The 23,226-nt window shown below is 34.1% G+C and overlaps 1 protein-coding gene across 1 annotated transcript in view; it reads left to right on the forward strand.

Annotated features, from left to right (window-relative positions):
- The window catches only part of COL5A2 (collagen type V alpha 2 chain), a 197,924-nt gene that overhangs the window by 135,049 nt on the left and 39,649 nt on the right, over nt 1-23,226 (forward strand). The window contains exons 15-30 of the mRNA XM_027865920.1: nt 303-347; nt 1,182-1,235; nt 3,685-3,729; nt 6,990-7,043; nt 12,666-12,764; nt 13,751-13,795; nt 13,908-14,006; nt 15,612-15,665; nt 15,918-16,025; nt 16,533-16,586; nt 17,540-17,638; nt 18,472-18,525; nt 20,999-21,097; nt 21,207-21,260; nt 21,366-21,419; nt 22,497-22,550. Of these exons, the coding sequence (XP_027721721.1) occupies nt 303-347; nt 1,182-1,235; nt 3,685-3,729; nt 6,990-7,043; nt 12,666-12,764; nt 13,751-13,795; nt 13,908-14,006; nt 15,612-15,665; nt 15,918-16,025; nt 16,533-16,586; nt 17,540-17,638; nt 18,472-18,525; nt 20,999-21,097; nt 21,207-21,260; nt 21,366-21,419; nt 22,497-22,550 (1,071 nt within the window). The remainder of the gene's footprint in view (nt 1-302; nt 348-1,181; nt 1,236-3,684; nt 3,730-6,989; nt 7,044-12,665; nt 12,765-13,750; nt 13,796-13,907; nt 14,007-15,611; nt 15,666-15,917; nt 16,026-16,532; nt 16,587-17,539; nt 17,639-18,471; nt 18,526-20,998; nt 21,098-21,206; nt 21,261-21,365; nt 21,420-22,496; nt 22,551-23,226) is intronic.

Here is a 23,226-nt window from a genome sequence, read left to right on the forward strand (position 1 = left end):
GAAGGTGGTCACCTGCACAGAGAGAAATTCCCCATCAAGAATTCCCTAAAACAAAGAAATCACAGATTCAGTCCTTATCCTTAAGTTTGTTTCTCTGTGTTATGATTTCACAAGATTGGTTAGATTCCCCAACTTCACTTTAAACTGCCAAACACTTCATGAGTCAAATTTCAATGGCATTTAGAGAGCTACAGAAAATAAATTCTATACCTGGCATTGAAAATTAACCATGTGATTTTCCCAGGTGACAGCGTTAACCACAACCTTTTAATAATGTTGTAATTTTCCTGTTTTCCTTTTAGGGTGAAGCTGGCCCTACAGGTGCTATGGGTGCAATGGGTCCTTTGGTGGGTATCATTTTAGATCTTATGATATATTTTTGCATTTAGGAGTATATATAAAAAAGTTATCAATGTAACCTATTAATTCTCTAGATGTTGTCAAGATGACTTTTTTTATTTCTGAGCAAATTAAATCTACTAGGATACCTTCTTGAGTACAGGAGGTACATTTATAGGTGATTGCTTTTTAGGATTCTCATTGATAGGGGGAACTGGAAGTATTGAGCTATATCTATGGTAGATGAAGAAAAGCCTTTAATTAATGATCATGCTATAAAATGTTAAAATCTGCAGTCATTCCATTTAAAATTAAAGGAATAGACCAGTTAATATATAAGTTCTCTTTTAGATCTAAAATTGTATGAATCTATAACTTTCACTGCTGTGACTAGAAAAATTTAAATGGCAATAAAAATGACTACCATTTGAATCATTTTATGGTTTTTTTTCTTTCTAAGTCCAAATATTTTTTTGAGACTGTGTCTCTCTAGCTTACCTAGGCTGGTTTTATGATCTGCCCATTTCTGATCAGCGTGGATTGACTGCTTTGTTTTTGAGTTGCTCTGTTTCCAATCTGGGCCAATTTACCTCTCCTTATACAACCTGGTGCCCCACCCCTTCCAGGGGTCTCATCCTAATTTACCACTACTGTAGCTCATAACTCCTGGGCTCAAGTGATCTATTAGCTTCAGGTTCCCCAGGAGTAGGGATTACTGGTATGTGCCATCACACACCTTGCTGCTTTTTCCTTCTTTTTATGGTTGAGGTATTCTATTAGATTTTATTGGGTGAAATGACATTGAAATGAAAAATAATTACTGCTTTTTAAAAACATGACAGGGTCCCAGAGGAATGCCAGGAGAAAGAGGCAGGCTTGGTCCACAAGGTGCCCCTGTAAGTATTTCTGTCTTTCTTTAACACTGTTTATATATTTTCTTTGTCTTTATTCATTTGCATTACTTTTCCTCTAATAGAATATGTGTTTGTGTGTGTGTATATATTTATGCTTATATACACACCCATTAAAAAAAACTGAGGCCCAGTTTGATTTTCAAATGCATATGCATCTATACATATGTATGTATATATGTTTATATATACACATGATATAATATATGCATCTAACATATATAACATACAGTTGATAGATAATATATACAATACACACATACAACACATATATAATTATGTTTATATATGCATATGTGTCCAAATGTATGTGTGTTTGTAAATCAAGCTGGGCCTCAGGTTTTTTAATATGCCAATTAACAAAGGAAGATCATTAATTTAGTGGACAAATGATTAAATAAAATTATTCTAGAGAAATATGTAGTAAAGGTATAAACAAGTATATTTCCTTTGTTGCCAAAAAATTACCCAGATATCATTTATAAATTCTTAAATACTACCATCAGTTGAGTATAGGATCTATTTTTACATATTTGTAGAGAAAAGGTGGGTTTGAAATCAGTGAATCCTTCAGACCCTGAATCTCCTTTTTCTCCTGACTTCATGAGATGGAGTAGGTGGGAAATTTTCCCTGCATTTCCATGAAAACATTTTTTTTTATGACCCAGGCTTAGTTCACATTAGCAGAAAATCTGACTAAATGAAGAATCTATTTCAAAAGGTAATTTTCGAGACAAAAATTCATTTTCAATGGAACTAAAATGGAGTTAATTGGTTTGGTTGTATTCTTTATGGTGGCACAAGAGGCAAGAACTTGGAGTTATTTGAAAAATTCCATTATGACCTGCCAGATTCAAAAATTACTTCAGTGATTTGCTTTTTTATCCTGCTTTGAATGATATATTGGTATTTGAATGGTATTGAATGGTATATTTTTATCCTAAAAGATTTGGAATAGACTTGATTTTTTCTAAAAGGAGGTCAGTTTTAGTCACTTCAGTGACAGCAGTTTCTAGCCTAACACAAGAAGAAAGTGTGTTGGATTTAGTCTTAGGGGAGACTTAATCTTATTCCTCATGTGGAATGAGGGATGGCTTCCAAAGTCTTATACCTGTAAAAATTATGATTCTTTAAAGAACTTGGACCTTCGGCACATGTCTATTTTGGGATTTGTCAGATTCTTGATCTGATCTTAGACCATAATGGAGTTTTTGTAATAATAACAATAATGATAATAACTAACATTTATACAGCACGTATGTGCCAAACACTGTGCTATACACTTCACAATTATTATCTCATTTGATCATCATAACAACTCTGGCAGGTATGTGCTATTATTATCCTCATTTTATAGATGAGGAAACTGAGACAAACAGAAGTTAAGTGTCACACAAGGTCACACAGCTAGTATGTGTCTGGGATTTGAACTCAGCCACCTCGCTGTCACAATTAAGAATTAGTCTGAACACAGTATAAGTGCTAAAATCTAAATGCAAATCCCAATGAATGTTAATCATAATGAACAATTGTCTTTCATTTTCATATGGGTTGAAGAAACAGTGTGAATCCTCTTGGAAGTTAAGGAAATGAAAGTTTTTGCCCTTAATAGATATGACATAGGTCAAACTATGTTTAGTTTGAGAGTTGAGCTTTGATTCCAATCATCTTTTGGACCAGTTTCCCAAACCTTTGAATATGTGCAATTCAAGGAGTTTCTACAACTGACTTTCCTTTAGGAAGGATTAAGTGTCATGCAAGTCTTTTAGGTTGAAAGATATGCACTTTCATAATGCCTTATGCTATACTTTTCCAAAATAGATATTTTAGCTATTCATAAAAGTTCTCAGATTCTTGTTTTGAATTTAATATGAAGTTATTTCTCTGTTCTTAAAAATGAATAGAAAAACATAACAATGTGTAAAGCCAGGATGGTCTGGTAAAAGAAAAATGGACAATTAGAATCCACTTTTTCGCTTAGATGCCCTTGGGAGAATAAAGTTTCTTTGTTCCTCAGTTATTTCATCTATGTGAAAAGCACCTTAAATCTAAGTTAACTTGGCTATTAAGAAGAATGAGGGATTCATATTTATAAAGGCCTTTGAGCTTACTAGGTAGAAGAAGTTACGCTGAAGTACAAAGAATTATTAAGCTCTTTTTCACTCCCTTTCATTTTCTCAACCTTTAACCCTGCTTTATTAATATTACAAGTACAATTATACTCATTCCTATTATACCACCAAGGAATTTTATGGATATTAAATTCCTGAGATTAGAGTTTGATTTTTATTCACATTATCTTTAGCAAAATTAAATTTATTCTTTAAGAGAAAGTAGTTATACACATGAAAATTAAAAAGAAAATGTGTGAATGTCATTAAGTGTCTTACCACAGAGGATGTAATCTTTTCTACTGTGTGTTTTCCTCACTTAGGGACTACGTGGTGCTCATGGAATGCCTGGAAAACCTGGACCAATGGTGAGCTATATTTCTCTCCATTTCCTTCACCGTGGTTCTTCTTCCTAGTACTGAAAATGCTATCCTGATTTTCTCCAGGGAATCTCATATTGTCCTACAAATTATCATCTATAATTATGAAACTGAACAGCAATCTCATGACTTCTCATGGAGATTTTTTATAGTATAATTAACTGTCAATAAACTATACCTATATCTTATTCTTTGAGGGAAGAAGCTATTATTTCTATTAGGGGAATAACAGATTCATACCCAGAATTGTGCTAGAGCCATCTCAAACTGGCAAGCCAATTGCTGAATTTTCAGTGTAAACATTTACATTTCAGAAATTGGCAATCATTATACATCAGGACTAGATTTATTGTCCTGTTAATTGTCTAGACTTAAAAATTATTAATAATGCAGATGAAACTTAATAGCGTATATATATATATATATATATATATATATACACACATATATATACACACACACACATTACCTACCCGTTCAAGGTGATTTGTTGGATATTTACCAGCACATCCCAATATTACTCAACAAATATTGCTTGAGCTCAGGAAGTGAAGTCATCACCAGATGGTGTCCTGATGACTGTAAGACAATAATAATAATAAATAATGACGATGATAATGGTTATATTAATAATAACAACTGGCATTTATATAGCATTTTAAGGTTTGCAAAATGTGTTATATCCATTATTTCATTTGATGCTCACAATACCCCTGTTTATAGCTTAAGCAGAGAGTTTCATAAACCCCTTACAAATCACCAACCAACTTGGAATTTTCTTTCTCTTATAGAATATGATTCACATATTTATGTTAATTAATTCCTTAAATAATTAATAACTATCAATTAATTTCTAGGCAAGGTTTAGATGCCTGCGGGTTAGAAGGCTCCCAAGAAACTAACCCAAGAAATTGACTTCCCTGATTTAATAGGTCTACCAGTAAGAACGCTTGGGTGATTTGGGTCTAGTCACCATATTCCTATAGGGCTATTTTATAATGTTATTTGTGAGATTATGTGAATTGTTGCCTCCAAAGATCTCCCTCACAAAAGCACAGAAACTAATTCCACCACTCTTTCTCTCATACCTCACCTAGTATCTTTGTCAGCTTTCTTTTATCCCCGCCTACTTTTTCTCTTAAGACTTTCTTCTTTAGGCTGAAGATTTAAAATGTTTGTTATTACTTCTGCAATATAGCCTCATTCTCAGGTTTCTGTCTATCCAGATATGTGGTTTATTGGTTGTATTTCCCTTAACTTAGCTTGCATAAATGGCCTTTGCTTCCTACTTCCAGATTCTTCACCTAAAAAATAATAGAACAAATGTTTATCATTTTATACAAAATGGAGAGGTCTCAGGAAGTTTGGTTACACAGCAAGGTAATATGCACGCATATCATTTGTGTATGTATATAAATTATATACACATATACATGGATATAGATATATACTCATTCAGGTTTGTATATGGATATATATACATATACATATATACACACACATCATAGATGATCCCAATTAATCCAGATATAGAAAGCTGGAGTATATTCATATTGTTTCACGGATAAAAGTCACATCTATGTTGACAAAATGAAAAGGTATCCATGGGTATTTCTTGTATTCTATAAGATATTTGAGTTAAAGATAAGAGCTTTTTCTTCCTCACATTATCTAGTGGTTCAGGGTTAATATAAGGGTCAGAATACAAATTTTTTTTTCTCTGATGAAAAATGTTAGTTGAGGTGTTACATGCTTATGTAGAAGTTTGCCTTGAAATGGGAAGATATATTTAGCATGTTTGTCTTTCTAACTCAATCAACCAAGACGTAGGTTTTCAGAAACAAAATTCAATGTTCTATTGCAATAATCCTGTAACAATTGAGCTTAAGGTAATTGGCAGAAATGTTCTTCTGAATTAGTAGTTTATGGAGCAAATTGTTCTTGTTGACTGAGTAGAAGTTTCATTACATAAAACATTTTTCATGGTAATGTGATTGTGTCAAGCTGCACAAAAAAGTGTGCCATGCCAGCATAATACCAAAGAAAGAAAATCTTTAAGGAAAAGCATTGTAGTGAATATTCATGACCACTATGTGCCACTATTTAAAGACTCTAAAATATTTAATATGTATTAAATCAGTTTTTATGCATATTAAGTCTAGAACATGACAGTATTTGAGGCTAATTGTCCAATAATGAATCCTTCCTCCTCATTGCTTCTAACAAGAGGAAACAAAATAGAAGTAACAAAGACATGACCTAAAACCTTTTTTACTCACTTCAGTGCTGTCAAATGAAATTCAAGATGTCTAAAGAGCAGCATATTATTCCTGTTATTCTCTCCCTTAAGCACTAATTCATCCTTTAAGTAGAGGATTCTAGACTGGGTAGGAAGGTGTGAAGTCAGAAGGGACCTTTCTTTCTGTCTGTCTTCATGACTATTTAACTGTTCATTTGCCTTTTTTTATCCCCACAACAATTTTAGGAGCTGAGGAAATAAAAGTTTAGAAGAGTCAAGTGACTTGCTCATGGTCACATAGCTAGTAAGTGTCAGAGGCTGGATTTGGTATTTGAAAATAGGTCCCTTCTCATTTTAGATTGAGCACTGTTTCCAGTCCTAGTATCATCTGTTTGTGGGCGTGTGTACACATGAGCCTTAAACTGCCTTCTAACTGTTATTGTCCCTAGATTATCCAATAGGAAATTACAGTTGGTAGCAATGAGCTCATCAGTCCCTTGAGTTACATGTCTAAAATAGCCAGATAATCATATTGACATCACCAATCCAGAGATTTGAACTCCATTCTCAGTATTATAGTCAAATTATAAGTATACCATAACTTTGGAAAGATTCAACCTAACAGGTTGATATCAACTTTATTACCTAATGACATTACTAGAGCAAGTGTCAAACATTGAGATACTATTTTAAACACCTTTGACTTTTATCATTTATGATTTCTTTCCCTTAATACTGTCTGCCACAAATGATAATGTTTCAGCTGGAATGCCATGAAGCCATAATCCTTAATTTCTTTTTTTAGTATCTTTTAATTCCTTTTATCATTGTAGAAATGAAACTTATATATTGTCAATGAGAACAAAGTTTAAGACAAAAAGCAAGAAAACTAACTATTATATATTAACAATGTGTCAAAGGTGGGGGGTAGTCCATATAAAGATGCTCAAAAGTATAATGCTATATAATAAACAATTATTTAAATGACTAATCACTCTTTTTTTCTTAGGGTCCACTTGGGATAACTGGCTCTGCTGGATTTCCAGGAAATCCTGGAATGAAGGTTAGAAGACTTTTAACTATTTCATTCTATATTATTGGTTTCTTCTGAAAGGAAATGTGTCATTTTATTAATAATTTAGTATAACTTAAGAAAGAATCTATAACATTTTCATTGGCCACTGTATTGCTGTGTAAGTAAAGTAGGTAAAGAAAAAGGAACTGAATACAGAAAAATATAATTAAGGGGGAGTTAACTGTGATTTTGTAATTCTACAACTAAAATCTACATTATGTGGTATCAGCTCATATGGTGAATTTGGATTATAGCTCCAGGCAGCTGAGACAGCTGAAAAGAATATCAGTTTTAATTTGAATTGGAAATATGTACTTGTTACTAGGTCTGGGATTAATAAAGAGCATAGTGGCCTTAAAAATGGGAATTTTAAATCAATTTAAGTTCATCAAGAAGTTGTTTTCTTATGCAAGGCTGGCTTTTTTTTTCCCCCACTACCCACCCAGATTTAATGGTCTTTATTTTTTTTAAGTATACAAAGGAGGGGACTTGGCTCTATAAGAGGGCATGGATTAAAATGTTCCTCCAGAATGATTTCCATTTGTTGTGAGTCATTATTTATTCATTTCTCCCATTAGTTTGGATGATATACACAAGGATATATCCAGACGGATGTTAAGATGTTGCCGAACTCAGTAAATATAATCAGAAAACAGCTGCAACACTTCGTTTTGGAGTAACAGTACAGTAGGATTATTTCCTCATACCTAGTTTTCCTTTGGCAATATGTTCCATTATCTACAGGGGGTCCTCTACTTGCACACATAAAAGTCTGCTGTATATAAAATACATGCAATTTGCACCCCCATTCAGAAGAATGATTCTAAACACAAAGAAAAACCTTTTTTGATTATGACAGTCTCTGCCACATACTTTCTAAAATTTGTGTCAAGAGAAAATTACACTAGAGCAGGGGTGGGGAACCTGCAGCCACATGTGGCCTCAAGGCTGCAGGTTCCCCACCCCTGCAGAGGTTGCTTTGTAGGATTAAGCTATAAATAAAAGATAAGTTGTGAATCTGTATTGTTAGAAGGAATTTCCATATCAGGATTTCCTGAACACTAATTAAATAACAGGACTGGGCCTAAACCAAGCAAATCTGATTTCTAAGAGTTCTCTTTACTTAACACATGTATAGAGTGCATATGTATATATATTTATACACGTACTTGTGCATATATATGTGTGAATAGATGTACATGCACATATAGTAGATGCATATTTATGCATATGTGTATATCTAATATAAGTGAATGTGCATATATATGTATAAACTGTGAATGTTCATTCACTTCATATAATACAGAGTCAAAAGTGGTTCAATTATGTGTGTGTGAGAAATTAAAGGTATTAGGAATTTTCCCTTTTAAGGAATGAAGCATAAGCTTCAGGGATGGTTATTTCAATACTTTGAAAAATCTTTGTGACTTGATAGAGGTGGGTATACTCTTCCCCAACACAGATCCCCAGTTCTCCATGCCTTGGTAGTTTTTGTAAATTATTATGTTCAACAACAGCAACAAAAATTCCTCACCTGCAGGCCATTGTGTTTTAATGAACCTTTAGGAACTTAGGTTAGTCCTTGGTAATAGCTGAAAAATAGTTCGCTTTTGGATCCACACTTTCAGCTTGGCAGGAAGCAGTTTGTATTTTTAGTATTACATTTTATCTCTCTCTCTCTCTCTCTCTCTATCCATCCATTCATCCATCCATCCATCTGTCCATCTATCTATTTATCCATCCATCTATCTATCTATCTATCTATCTATCTATCTATCTATCTATCTATCTATCTATCTATCTATCTATCTGTCCATCCGTCTATCTGTCTATCTGTCTGTCTATCTATCTATCTATCTAGCTAGCTAGCTATCCATCCATCCATCCATCCATCCATCTATCTATCTCTCTATCTATCTAAGAAGCCAGGAACATATCCATGCTGCTTGCAATGATGAGGCATTAAAATCAGGTTTTAGTAGAGGAAGAGAGGATTAAGCAAGCAAAAAAAAATCCCAACTCATGAGGTCTTTCAAGAAGGTGAGATATTTTCTAAATCGATTTTTTGCTTTATAAAATTAATTTTATCAAATGTAAATTAAATTTTAAAAAGAGAAAATCAAGTCTATATGCATTAGGGAAAAGTTGGTTAAATATAGCCATTCTTATTTGAAATAAGAAATGTCCTTGGAAACCTTATGATAATCCTTTATTCAAATTTTTAGGTAAATAAAAAACTGAATCAGATCCAAGGAACCCTCCTTACTTACTAGTGAGTCATGACCTAATTCTGCATCTGGTAGGCCTCTGTACATCTATCTCTGCGTTGGCCCTCTGCTGCTAATTATTTAGTTCCAAGACCTGCCTGAGGAATTAATCCCTAACTCTCCAGTCAGTCCTTCACTTCCTTGATCTACTCACCCTTTCCTTGCTAAAGCCTAGCCCTGGATTTCTCTACCATCTACCTCCTCTATTCCTACTCACATGCCTGATAACGAGGTAGTCCTTCTCTTTGCCAAGGTCAGTCCCTCTACTTGAAACTTCCTGTTTTCTCCCATCATATTGCATCTTCAATCAACCTCTCCAATATTCAACCTCTCTCTAGCGAGGAGTTCCTTCCTTACAGCTTTCTAACATGACTAACTTCAATGTTTAAAAAAATTTCAATAGGCATTACATTCCTAAAGCCATCATTTCTTTCCTATCTTGCTCTGCCAATCTCCTAGAAATAACTTTCTACACTCTGCTTGCATTACCTCTACTCTCACTTACTCCTCAGCCCTTTGCAATTTAGCTTCTGACCTAATTCATTATTTGACTAAAATTCTTCTCTCCAAAGGGAACCATGGTCACATAATTGCCATATATGTGTTTTCTCAGTTTTCATCCTGATTGCCCACTAAGCCACATTGACACCCAACCACCTTCTCCTCTTGGATATTCTCTCCTCTCTAGGATTTTATAATACTACTTTCTCCTAGCTCTTTTCTTACCTTTTTGACAACTCCGTCTCGGTCTTCTTGCTAGCTAATTATCTATATCTTGACCTTTGACTGTGGGTAATCCCTAGGAATTTAATTATCATTTCTATGCAGATGATTAACAGATCTATGGGTCCAGTCTCTTTCTGGAACTTCAAGCCCACATTACTGACTACCTCTTGGATATTTAAAACAGGATGTTCTGGAGACATGTCAAACTTAACACATCCAAAATAGAACTTATTAGCTTGCTCTTGACCTCCAAACACACTTCTTTCAAACCTTCTTATTTCTGCTAAATGCATTACCTTCCATCCTATTTCTTAGGCTTGTAACCTCAGTGGTATCTTCACGTTCTCTCACCTCATATAGCCAATCCGTTGCCAAAATATTTTTACCTACATAAAAATCTCTCCTATCTGACTCATCTCTACTCATACAGAAACACTTTGATTTCATCCTCTCATGTAGACTATTGCACTGGCTCCCTAATTGATTCCTCCTCCACACTTCTGCCAAAGTGATTTTCCTTAAGCACAGATATGATCATTATCATTATTACCTCCCTTACTCAAGAAATTCCAGTGAAGCTACCTCTTAGATAAAAATACAAACCCCTCTGTTTATCTTGTAAAGCCCTTTACAATATTTATCCAAGGTATCTTTTTAGCCTTATTGGAAAATAATTCTTTTTTTTTTTGATACTTTTGAGCCTTCTTTCAGTTCCATACAATGGATACTCCACCTCCCATCTTCCTCCTTTTGTATCATCTGTCTCCTTCTACAAAGCCTTTCCTGATCTCTGCACCAGCTCGTAGTTCCTTACTTCTCTAGCCAGTATTGAACTACCTTGTTATTTATTTGTACTTGTTATCTTTATTCTGTAAACACATATCTGTACATTTAATACATATACATATATATGTAATATATGTATGTATATGTGTGTAAGTATGTTAGCATGTAAGATCCTTGAGAGTAAGGATTGTCTTTTTGTTTATATTCCAAACACCTAGCAGAGCATGCAACATATAATAGGTATGTAATAAATGATTTTTCATTTATTGATTAAACCTAGCTCTTCTAGATAGTTCTTGGCTTCACTCTTGGTAATGCCTTTGGCATGGACCTTTCCATTTAATTTCAACAAACATTTTTATGGACCTGATACATACAAAGTGCTGTGTTATGCACAGGGGATATAAAAAAAAGTCACAGACTTGGATGTAAGTGAACTAATAATCTAATAGCAGGTAATATGTATACACATAGCAAGGGAGAATGTGATAATTGTTAAGGAAAAGCTCAGGAAAAGTGCTGTGAAATTTTTGAGAAAAAAGCATCATTTTAAATTGTGTGGGGGCAGGTAGGTGGCACAGTGGATAGAGCACCGTCCCTGAAGTCAGGAGGTCCTGAGTTCAAATCTGGCCTCAGACCAAACACTTGACAGTTACTAGCTATGTGACCCTGGGCAAGTCACTTAACTCCAATTGCCTAAGGAAAAAAAAATAAATTGTGTGTTTGGGTATGTATGTGTAAATATGTGTATTTGTATAGTGCTATTTGGATACCCTTACAAGATTTTAAATTCCGTAAAAGATTTAACTGTGATTTAACTAAATTTTGCACGTCTTCTAGAGTTTTACTTAGTGCTCTACAAACAATGGATATTCATATAATGTGTATTGCATTGTATCCTATTATATTATTTTCTGCTAAGCAACTGCTTCATAGATGTCTAAATCATTTGATGAGGATTTAGGTATGGGGAGAGTAGCTTAAGTAAACCCCCTTGGGTATGTTTGAATATGAACCTATCAAATACAAATTCAGCTCTCTAGCATTTTAGAGTGTATAGTATGAGGATATGTCTGTGTATATAAATATAACTTTAACTAAATTCTTGCCCTGAGAATATGCCCATCAGAGACCAATGACATTCATTCATTCATCATTAAAATAAACAAAAAAACCAGATTACTATATAATTTGTAAAACTTTATTGTAGATACTGTGGGACAATAAAAGACAAAGCCTTACTTTCCAGAAGTTTACAATTAAAAAGATGAGAGAAGGAATATACACAAATAACCAGAATAGAAATTAAAATTAAAATGACATAAAGGAAATTTTAAAAAATTATCATGATAATTCAGAAGATGGAAGGATCATATGTAATTAGAGGGAATGAGGAGTAGGGTGGGAGCAGAATCAAGGGAGTCTTTATAAGGAGTTGATGCTTGAGATGGTCCTTTAAGGGAAGCAGGATTTTGACAGGTGGAAATTTGGAGGAGAGAATTATAGGTAGAACAGCATGAACCACGACTTTGAAAGGAGAAAGCATGGGACATTTAAGGTCCTCTAAGATAAACACCTAGGATGGATGCTTCATTAAATGAAAGACAATAGAGATTTGAGACAAACCAATGAGATATGAACCAGTCCTCGATCTAGCACCCATGGAAGTTGTTAAATAATGGTTTCAGACACAAATGCAGATTGTGTTGGCTCCAGTGTGGCGTCTTAACTTTGGGTTTGCAATTTAAAACTTAGAATGACTTGTATCACCTATGTTACTTTCTGCCTATGTTAAAAACATTATCTGATGATTTTTCATGTATTTTAATAGGGTGAAGCAGGTCCCACTGGAGCACGTGGTCCTGAAGGTCCTCAGGGACAGAGAGGTGAAACGGGACCTCTAGGACCAGTTGGATCTCAAGGCCTCCCTGTAAGTTGTTGAACAGGGTAATCTATTTTGCACTTTGATTTTTTAAATAAAAGATAAATTCAGTATTTCTATCCTAAATACTCTTTAGGATCTTAGAATATGTGAATTTATAAGACAAAATGAAAAGAATGTTTTGAGGTGCTTTGGGAATTTTGAATATTAAGGTTAGGCATTAGCCCTATAAATTATTATTATTATTATTTTTTGTAAATGTGTTTTCATTTTTTCTCTTCCCCTAACTTCCTAGGAGTCACACTATTGTGTTTCTATTGACATAGTAATTTTTTTTAATCTTTATTAAGTTTAATTTCAACATGGATGATTTCAGCTTTGATATAAACTTGGTCTCTATGTGGATCACATGACATAATGGATTGGAAAGTTTTTTTTTTTTGGTGAGGCAATTGGGGTTAAGTGACTTGCCCAGAGTCACACAGCTAGTAAGTATTATATGTCTGAGGCCGTATTTGAACTCAGGTACTACTGACTCCAGGGCTGGTGCCCTATCCACTGGGCCACCTAGCTGCCTGTATTGGAAAGTATTTTGAAGAAAGAAAAAAAGTCTTTACTAAAGGTTAGATATAGCAAGTTTGTGTTGACCTTATCACAGGGGGTTAGATTATAAAAGTACTGAAAAAAGGATTATTATAAGGTTTTCACCTCTCTGGCAGTTTAATAGGAAGACTGTATAATTCACTTTCAAAATACCACAAAAATTATCAATATCCAAACTAATGTTGCCTATTTTTTATCATAATGTTTTGTGGAACTGCCTAATTCCCAGGCTCCCAGATAAGATTGTTAAAATTGTTTTGATTTTTTTTTTTGATTCCCAAGACTGCCTATAATTTTACAAATTTCTTCCAGGAAATTAAATGTTACATAGTGACAATGGTGACTTAAATGATTTTTTTAAATGAAGTATTGGATTTCTGATGTAGTAATTTTTAAGGTGACTTTCAGATGCATTCTTATTTATTTTTTAGGGAACAGTGGGAACTGATGGTACACCTGGTGCAAAAGGTCCAACAGTAAGTTCTTAAGTGAATTGCACATGAAATTTAAACTCAGGCTTTTGTTTTGATGGTAAAATCTTAGTCTTCTCTCTTGGTTTGCTTATCAAAGCACTTCTACGTTTTGTAGGGCTCTCCAGGTACTTCAGGTCCTCCTGGCTCTTCAGGACCTCCTGGCTCTCCAGGACCTCAGGGCAGCACAGGCCAACCTGGAATTCGTGGCCAAACGGTAAAGTTCTTTGGAAATAATTACATTCTTAATGGATCATGAAACTAAGAAGACTTAACAGAAACAATATGTAACATGATTCAATCCAGTATATAAAATCCCAATAATATAAATAACCAAAGCCAAGTGCTTTATGTCTGTGAAATGAAAAAAAAGAGTGATTGATTTTCAATGTCTCCTTTTGCATTCTGAGAAAGTAATTTATTTGATGAGTATAATATAACCTATTTTAATACATGGTTAAAATATCTTTGGAAAACTTAAAAAGTAAGATCATCATTTCAATGGTCTTCACTCAATTTTATAGGTAGTTTAATTTAAAAAAATAATTTATACTCTTCTAACATTTGGACATCTTAGAGACATATGTTACTGATTTTTTCTTTTTCCTTAAAATAGGTTAAATGGTTTATTCCAACATATTGTCTACTTTGGATCATAACCAATTTAATTTCCAAAGGGAATGAATTTCACTGACACAAAGATAATTCCTTTATCCCTACTGGTTTTATGAGAAATACTTCAGTATCCCTATTAGGGATGAATACTTTGAGCATTTGTGCTCACGTAAATATAATTTAACTTGATTTTAATGAATACATTTAATATGTGATAGCTCATGTAGTATAACAATTTAATATATTTCTTCTTAATTCTTCACATGTATATTTTGTATTCTCTGTCATCTAATTAGTTTGATTTTCCATTGGAAGTTTTTTTTAAGTCATTATTATTGATTTACTCTGCTTCTGAGTATTACTGCTATCATCAATTTGATTAAATAGAAGGAAAAGAGTCTTCATAAAATGTAAACAGTATCTTAATTTTTTGAGAAAGCATATAGATAAAGTCTCCAATATGGATCCTTGCTTCCTTTGTCCCAAGCAATTGTGCAGTAGAATCCCTAAAATTCCCACATTATAAATAAAGCTCTAAATAATTAATCTTTTTTTCATGTTAGATGAACAAATCCACTGACTAAAACAATTTTCAGAGGCATTATCTATAGCTGTTATAACTAATTTTAATTTGAATCAAAACAAGACAATTTTATACATGTAAAAACTGTGAGAGACAAAGGAATAATGGGGTGTTTCACCAGATTGTATTGAGTTTCATGTGCACTCAATCCTCACAGCTTTTATGACTTTTCCTTTCATATTATTCATATATTTTATTTGAGAAGCAGCTTGGCTTATTAAAGAGAGGGCTAGCCTTGGAGACAAGAAGAGATGGGTTCAGGTCCGGCTTCTAACACACTTTGTGATCAGGAGTAAATGTATTAATCTTTCAGTACTCTAGGCAACACTCTCAAACTGTAATTTTCAGAAAGGCTGACAGTCTGCATTACAAAAAAAAGAAAAAAAGAGGAAATAGATTGAAAACTCCTTGATTGGGGGTAAGGTAGGGTTGGATTTTCTTATCTTAGTATCCCTAGCATACTATCTTGCACATATGAGGTGCTTAATAAATAAATACTTGTTGATTTTAATTGAAATCACTGAGAAGGGTGCCTTTCAATTGATTTCTCTTTCTACTACAAATATAGCCATTTGGGCTGTTTGGTGCATTGATCTCTTCTAAGTATTAAGATTTTTATTTCAGGGAGATCCTGGAGTACCGGGCTTTAAAGGAGAAGCAGGACCCAAAGGTGAACCAGTAAGTCAAAAAATACTTGAAGTTCAAATCAGACCAGTTATTTTTCTTGAATTTCATAGGTTGACAATGATACAAATTTGGATCTGGTCGAAGTCTATCAAATAATAACAGAGAGGGTTAAAATATTTAATATACTCAAAACTTAATAATTCAATATAGTTTGGAATATGTTGATTTATTGCATTTATTACATTAAAACAATTATATACACCAAACTTCAGTTTCACATGTAATTCTTTCTGTCTTCCATAGGGCCCACATGGTATTCAGGGTCCAATAGGTCCAATCGGTGAAGAAGGAAAAAGAGGACCCAGAGGAGACCCAGGAACTGTTGGTCCTCCAGGTCCAGTAGGAGAAAGGGTAAGGAAGATAAAACACATCCTTTTAGGGACATGGGGAGATACTATGTATATATTATGTATGCATTATGTATATAGTATATGGTATGTTATATGTTATATAACATATATAATACTATATTGTATAATAGATATGTAATAATATATTATTACCTATTATATATTATTATCTACATTAAATTGGGGATAGTACTGACACGTAGTAGTTCTAGAAATATAAGGTTGATTTAAAATCATTTTAAAGTAAAGTAAAAAGTTGAAAGCCTTGTGTGTTTGCAAAATTTTTGTTAGCAGTAGTCCTAAACTTTTAAATGTCATTTTCTGAGTCCAGGAATTTATTTGATTTTTTTTAAAAATCTGGAATTTTATTCCAACTTTTAGACTGGAACAAAGTCAGGGTTTGTAAGAAATGTGTATAGATGTTGAAAAACTCAAGCTGCCATTTTTAAAATGTCTATTGAATAAGAAGGAAAGACACAAATTCAGAATTATTTCTGTTCATTTTTAGGGCTCTCCTGGCAATCGTGGTTTTCCAGGTTCTGATGGCTTGCCTGGACCAAAGGTAAGGTAATCTGATTAATGAAAAACCTATCTTAAGAGAGTGGTATCCCCAGGTGTCAGTCAATAGCAAATGAAGCAATTTCTAATGAAATTTAAAGTTCTTGATCCAGATTGTTACTACTACTACTACTACTACTACTACTACAACTACTCCTCCTCCTCCTCCTCCTCCTCCTCCTCCTCCTCCTCCTCCTCCTACTACTACTACTACTACTACTACATATATGGTGCTTTAAGGTTTGCAAAGCATTTTACGTACATTACTTCATTTGATCCTCACTGACCTGTGAGGCAGGTGCTATTGTTATCCAGGTGAAGAAACTGAGGCCGATTGCATCTAAGGGATATGCCTGGGGTGACAAAGCTAGTGTGTATCTAAGGCGCTATTCAAACTCAGGTTTTCCTGACTCCAAGTCTAGCACTGAATCTAGTATCTGCCTCTAGGTTCATCCTTTCACCCACTGTCAGTAATTCTAGGACTAATTCACTAGGAAAGCAAGCTAAATCCCTGGTTCTAAGGTCCTATGGTTAATGAATTGGGGGAGGAAGAAGAGAGAAGTGGGAAACATGTTTCAGGCATTCAAGAAATATCTCTGGGCAGTTATAGGCCTACCAATGGCAACCCTTGGTTTACCAGCTATATTTTAATATAATTTTAGAACTATTTCATGTATTTGACTTTTTTTTAGGTACTTTGTTGATTTCAGTGACAAAAATTAGGAATTATTTCTGTAACGATTAAATATGCATGTTTTTTTCCTATTTGTGCCAACTGAAATTAGCCTGACAGTGAAATGTGAATGTAATGTAAATTTCATTTCTAAACTGAAACCTTCCATCAGAATGGGAAGATGCCAATATGTGAAGAGTTTGACCTGCTAATCTATAAACAAAGATTTACGGTTGTTGTTACTGTGATTTTTCCACTTATCAGAACTGTTTCATTTTATATAGGGAGCACAGGGAGAGCGTGGTCCAGCAGGTTCTTCAGGACCCAAAGGAGGTCAAGGAGATCCAGGGCGTACAGGGGAACCTGGTCTTCCAGGTGCAAGGGTAAGAAAATAGAAATTATTTCCTCTTAAGATAACTTTCAACATTTTTTTATGTCTTCAAAGTCATTTTATTTTAAAATGAATTTCCATTCCACTGTATTTGTGTTTTCATCTGGGATTCAACATTTTCAAAATTATTCATCTTTCCAATCACCTATAGGAAAGCCTTGTTTCAGTATTTCACAACTGAGAGATTTGCTTGAGGAGAGAACATCTTTCTACCTCCTCCTGTATTTTCTCCCCATTTCCCAGCAGCTTGTTTGATGAATGGTGGGGAATTAGTATGCTCTTTTGGAGTCACCATTGAGAAGCTTCAGTTGGGAAGTACTCTGGAGGCTGTTCTATGAGCCACAGGGTTATTCCTATGTGTACCTGTCAGAATTTCCACTTCCATGATAGGGTTAAGCATGGACAAAATGGTACCAATTAATTGCATTTATTTAATACTTTATAAGCATTATCTTATTTTCTCCTCACTACAACCCTATGAGAGAGGTAGCTTAAATATTATTATTCCCATTTTGTAAGTAAGGAAAATGAGGCTTGATGATATTATAGATTAGCATGCCCAAGGTCATACAGCCTTAGAGAGTCAGTGAAGAGATTTAAATTTATCTCTTCTGATTTTGTCTACCTGCTTTCTATGATACCATGCTTTGTCTCCACATAGAGCTCCTCTATTAATCCATTCATAATGGAAAAAGCAGATTTTCCACACCAAAGAAGGCACTTAACCAAGAGAACATTATGTTTGCTCAATCAGATATTTTGTTGCTCTTTGCAGTTATAAGTAGTAGTTCAGTTGTGGTGATAACTTTTTTTTTTCATTTTTAGGGTCTGACTGGAAATCCTGGTGTTCAAGGTCCTGAGGGAAAACTTGGACCTTTGGTAAATAAGATGTTAATAAAAGATGTTAGCCTTCTCTACGTAAATGGTGAAACATATTTTATTTTGATGCCATTTGATCAACTGAATATTGACCTTGTTTTCATGTGGAAAAACCAATCCTTTGGTTCTATTTATTTTCATATGGACTGAGAAATTGACCAAAAATTTGATGGACACAATGACTTAAAAATATATAGCTCTGCATGTGATGGGAAGGTGGATAATATTACATTTTCTTGATTTTGGTGATATTCAGCTCTGGTGAAATTCTCATTTCATCATACACTCATTATTTCATTCTGAGTGGTAAAATTAGGTGTAAAACTTGGCATCTAGTTAGAGAAACTTAAATGTTTGGATTTCACATATGAATTTGGGTATAAGTTTGAATGTGGTCATTCACTCAACCCTTGGGATAGTTTTAATTCTTATGGAACTGAGTGCCTTGACTCTTCATTATATTACATATATGACATAGTATCCATTCAAATTCAATAAATATTTATTAAGTGCCTACTTTGTGCCAGGCCAGACACTATGCTAAATTCTGGAGATACCAAAAGAGGTAAAAGACAGGCCCTGCCCTCAAAGGAGTTTACAATTTAGTGGGAGAGACAATATGTAAACAAACATATACAAAGTAAGCTACATATAGGACAAAGAAGAAATAATTAACAGAGGGAAAGCACTGGAATTAAAAGAGTAAGCTTCCTGTAGAAGGTGGGATTTTATTTGGGACTAAAAGGAAACCAGGGAGATCAGTAGGCAGAGTGGAGGAGGGAGAGTATTCCAGGCATGGTGGATAGCCAGAGAAAATGCCAGGACCCAAGAGATGGAGTGTCTTCTTCATGGAACAGCCAGGAGGCCAGTGTCCCTAGAATGAAGAGTATATGTTCAAGAGCAAGGTGTAAGATGACTGGAAAGTTAGGAGGGGACTAGGTTATGAAGGACTTTGAATGCCAGACAGAGCATGTAGTATTTACTCCTAAAAGCAATAGGAAGCCACTGGGGTTTATTGAATAGGAATTCAAGGAGTTTGGTTTCCAGGCAGGAAAAGTTAATGGGAAAGGAAAGGAAAAAAAATCATCACTTATTCATAGAGGGTATAGGAGGTGACTGAAGAAATTTGGTTACTTCTTAGTAGTGAAAAGTTTCAGGAGAACTAACTTGGGAAGATTGTAAGGTCTGAATAGGAATGGTCCCATGATGGATTAGAAGGAGGGGGTTCAGGGTAAAAATAAAACTCAAAAAAATGATCTTAAAAATTCCTAAACAAAACCTTGAAAAGTCCAGTTATATCAGAGAGGGAAGCACAGGTTTAACATTCTCAAAGGCTGTGTTTTTCTCAGGTAGCATCACCTTTTGGAACTTGTGAGACCTCTTAAGTTGTCTACAAGGAGAAAGCAAATAGAAAGGGAAGACATAATGAAAGTGGTAGGAATATAAGTACCCTTCAGAGTAATAGCCCTGCGTAAGGTATTGGGTGTTTGGGAGTCAAAGATTGACAGCCTACATTAAAACAGATCTACAGTCTATATGATATGAGGTTTTAGAAGCCCATCAAATTTTCTAAAGCTTTCAGACTTCTATTTGTGTCCTACCTACACCATGAACTTTTTCAGGCTTAATATGAAGAGATTGTCCAACTTTGATTTGATTTTCTACAACTCATTAGAAACCAGGTTTTCAAATACAGCTATAGTAATAGCCTTCATGCTATTTATCACATAGATTCAAATTCTCCCCTCCCCTCCACAAAAACAACCTAGAGTAATATTTTAGCCTAGATTATGTTTATCATATACACCCACATTTTTAGTGGCATTCCATTGTGTTTTCATTTTCTTTGTCACTCTTTTGCACATTATATTATTGAAGGCATTCTCTGAGACAATTGACATTTATTTTCAAACAGTGGGTGGGAAACTAGTCCCTGGAAGTTACTACTAGAGGAAATGAATGTATGCTTACCTGACCACACTATACTTAATTTGGAAATTCTGCATACAAATTCAGGCTCTGGTGATAACTGGAAATATTATTTTTTGTTTAATCCATCCAAAAGTCCTACAAAAGGAACCAGATGAAGTGATCTTCATAGAAAGAAAATGATAATTTTAAAACATCTTGGTGCTGGTTGATTTTTGTTTTGATAAATTAGCTATGGTAGTAAGAATGAGATGTCAGCTATTTTTCCCCCATTTTTTTTAAAAAAACATTTTTACTTAAAGCTTTGAATTCCAAATTCTGTTCCTCCCTCCCTCCTTTCCCACTCCCCTCCCTGAGTCAATAAGCAGTCAGATATAGGTTATACATGTACAATTATGTAAAACAAGATGTTAGCTATTTTAAAACTTAGATAACTTTTCTATGTTATGAAGCCACAGATGACAATATGGTTTTAAGGATTACTTGGAAATCAACTATGTTAAAAAATCATATGTTTGACAAAGCACATGGGATATTTTCATAGGGTGCTCCAGGAGAAGATGGTCGCCCTGGTCCTGCAGGCTCAGTAGGAATTAGGGGACAGCCTGGTAGTATGGGCCTTCCTGGTCCCAAAGGCAGCAGTGTAAGTACAGTGTATAGTATGTGTTACTTATTCATTAAAAACCTCATTTTAAGATCCAACTTTTTTAGGAAACCGATTATTGTGTAAATAGCTTCTGTTTATGCACTAGGGGGATCCTGGAAAACCTGGAGAAGCTGGAAATGCTGGTGTCCCAGGACAGAGGGTGAATATCCATTTCCTGACTTTCAACTTAATTATCTCCAGTTCTAATGTCTTTGTCATGCTGTACAAGTACATTACCTTACAAGTTTTCACTGTGTAATTTTAGGGAGCTCCAGGCAAAGATGGTGAAGTTGGCCCAGCAGGTCCTGTAGGCCCCTCTGTGAGTAAGCTCTAAATAAATAGTTGGGTTTTAAAGATAATACTTCATGTTTTAATTATGAGAGGTGAACTTTCATGAAATTTTATGAATAGTGAAATATCTATTAACTCATTTTGTTTTATATTGTGAATTTCTTTTGTTAGGAATTATAAGAATTTTCCTAGACTTTTAAATATTAAAAATCTTACTACTACTTTGAAACAAGACACTGAGAATAATATCTTTTTTTCGTGGTGTAGTTTATAGATCTGCAAAATGGGAGTAGATCATTTTATGAAATATGACAAAACATGTGAATTCATGATAAAATGTAATTCATATTTGATAGAAAATGCTATTTTTCTCCTCAAATATACCCTTACTCCTCAAGGGCTTTCCATGGATTTTATTATGTGATATTTTAGAAAGGTAGCATAGAGTAGCAGATAGAAAACTGACTTTATAAAAGGAAACACTTGGATTCAGGTCCTACCTCTGACATTGCACTCTACCAATGAATGTGTAGGTCCAGTCTCTTTATCTTTACTCATAAGAGAAATCTGTATGTTGATATATCTCTGCCCTATATTTTCATACTTAGATGTTAACTTTTCTTTCTTTAGTTATTTTCTTGGTTTTGAAGTCTTGATTAATGATATTTCTAGTACTTAAAAGTAGAATATAGTAGGTTGTGTTAAACTTTTAAATTAAAAGTGGAGAAATGGTAAAAGGGAGTAATTTTCACATAAATTCAGAGATTCTTCTTTCCTTTGTAAATTTCTAGTTTGACTCCATTTACTCATGTCTGAAACTAAGACTACTTAGGTAAAAGTTGTGTTGGGAAATTGGGGAAATGTTGATTTTTAAAACTTGAAGAAGAAAAAAAAACATTTACTAGGTTTTTGAAGAGTTTCACTCTAGGAGAACTTCAAAGAATGTTCTTTGATAACATTGACTTTACTTTATCATATCTAGCTAAACTCAAAAAAATGTTGGAAAAATCACAAAGGAAAAGTATGCACCTATTGGCACATGTAACTAGAGAACATGTGTAAGGAATCTGGCTGTGCTCATGGTATTCTTTCTTTTATTACTTAGGGTCTAGCAGGGGAAAGAGGAGAGCAAGGCCCTCCAGGCCCTACAGGTTTTCAGGTGTGCCATTATGTGATTTTTTTTTCCATTTCTTATGTCATTAATTAAATGGGTAGTGTTTTAAAATGTAACCAGATATAGTAGAATATTAACTTCTTTTATTTTACAAATTATTTTCCTAGAACATATGATTTTATTCTAAAAATTTCTAAATAAAACAGAACTAATTAATTTTCTTTGTGCCTTAAGGTTTATCCGATAACTTTAAATCTCAGAGCATTCATTGCTCACTGTGTAAATCCTTGGATAAATCGGAGGTGAAAAATATTACAGAATTTGTGGTTTTCTAATATTCTGGGAAAGTTTGCTAGTTTTAGTCACGTCAAATTTAGAAGCAGCATAGCAGTGGAAAGAGTGATGGATTTGGAGTCAGAAGACTTGGGTCAAGTCTCAACTTTGTTCCTTTTTCGCATGACCTTGGACAAGTCAATTGACTTTTTCTAAGTTCCAGTTTTCTCATCTGTAAAATTAGGAGGGTATTAGACTAATGACCTCCATGGTCCCTTCCCAGCTTCAAATCTGAAATTCTAGAGAAAAGAACATTTTTATCAAAATATCATCCCTATTAGCTAAACTGGTATCTCAAAATGAGAATCTGGCCGTAGTTTTCTGACTCAAATATGTATCCATGGTTTTTATTTTTACTTTAGTATGTTTCTGTGTAATATCTTGTTTA

The sequence above is a fragment of the Vombatus ursinus genome, unplaced genomic scaffold, assembly GCF_900497805.2.
Source record: "Vombatus ursinus unplaced genomic scaffold, bare-nosed wombat genome assembly UNPS02014779.1, whole genome shotgun sequence".
Taxonomy (NCBI): Eukaryota; Metazoa; Chordata; class Mammalia; order Diprotodontia; family Vombatidae; genus Vombatus; species Vombatus ursinus.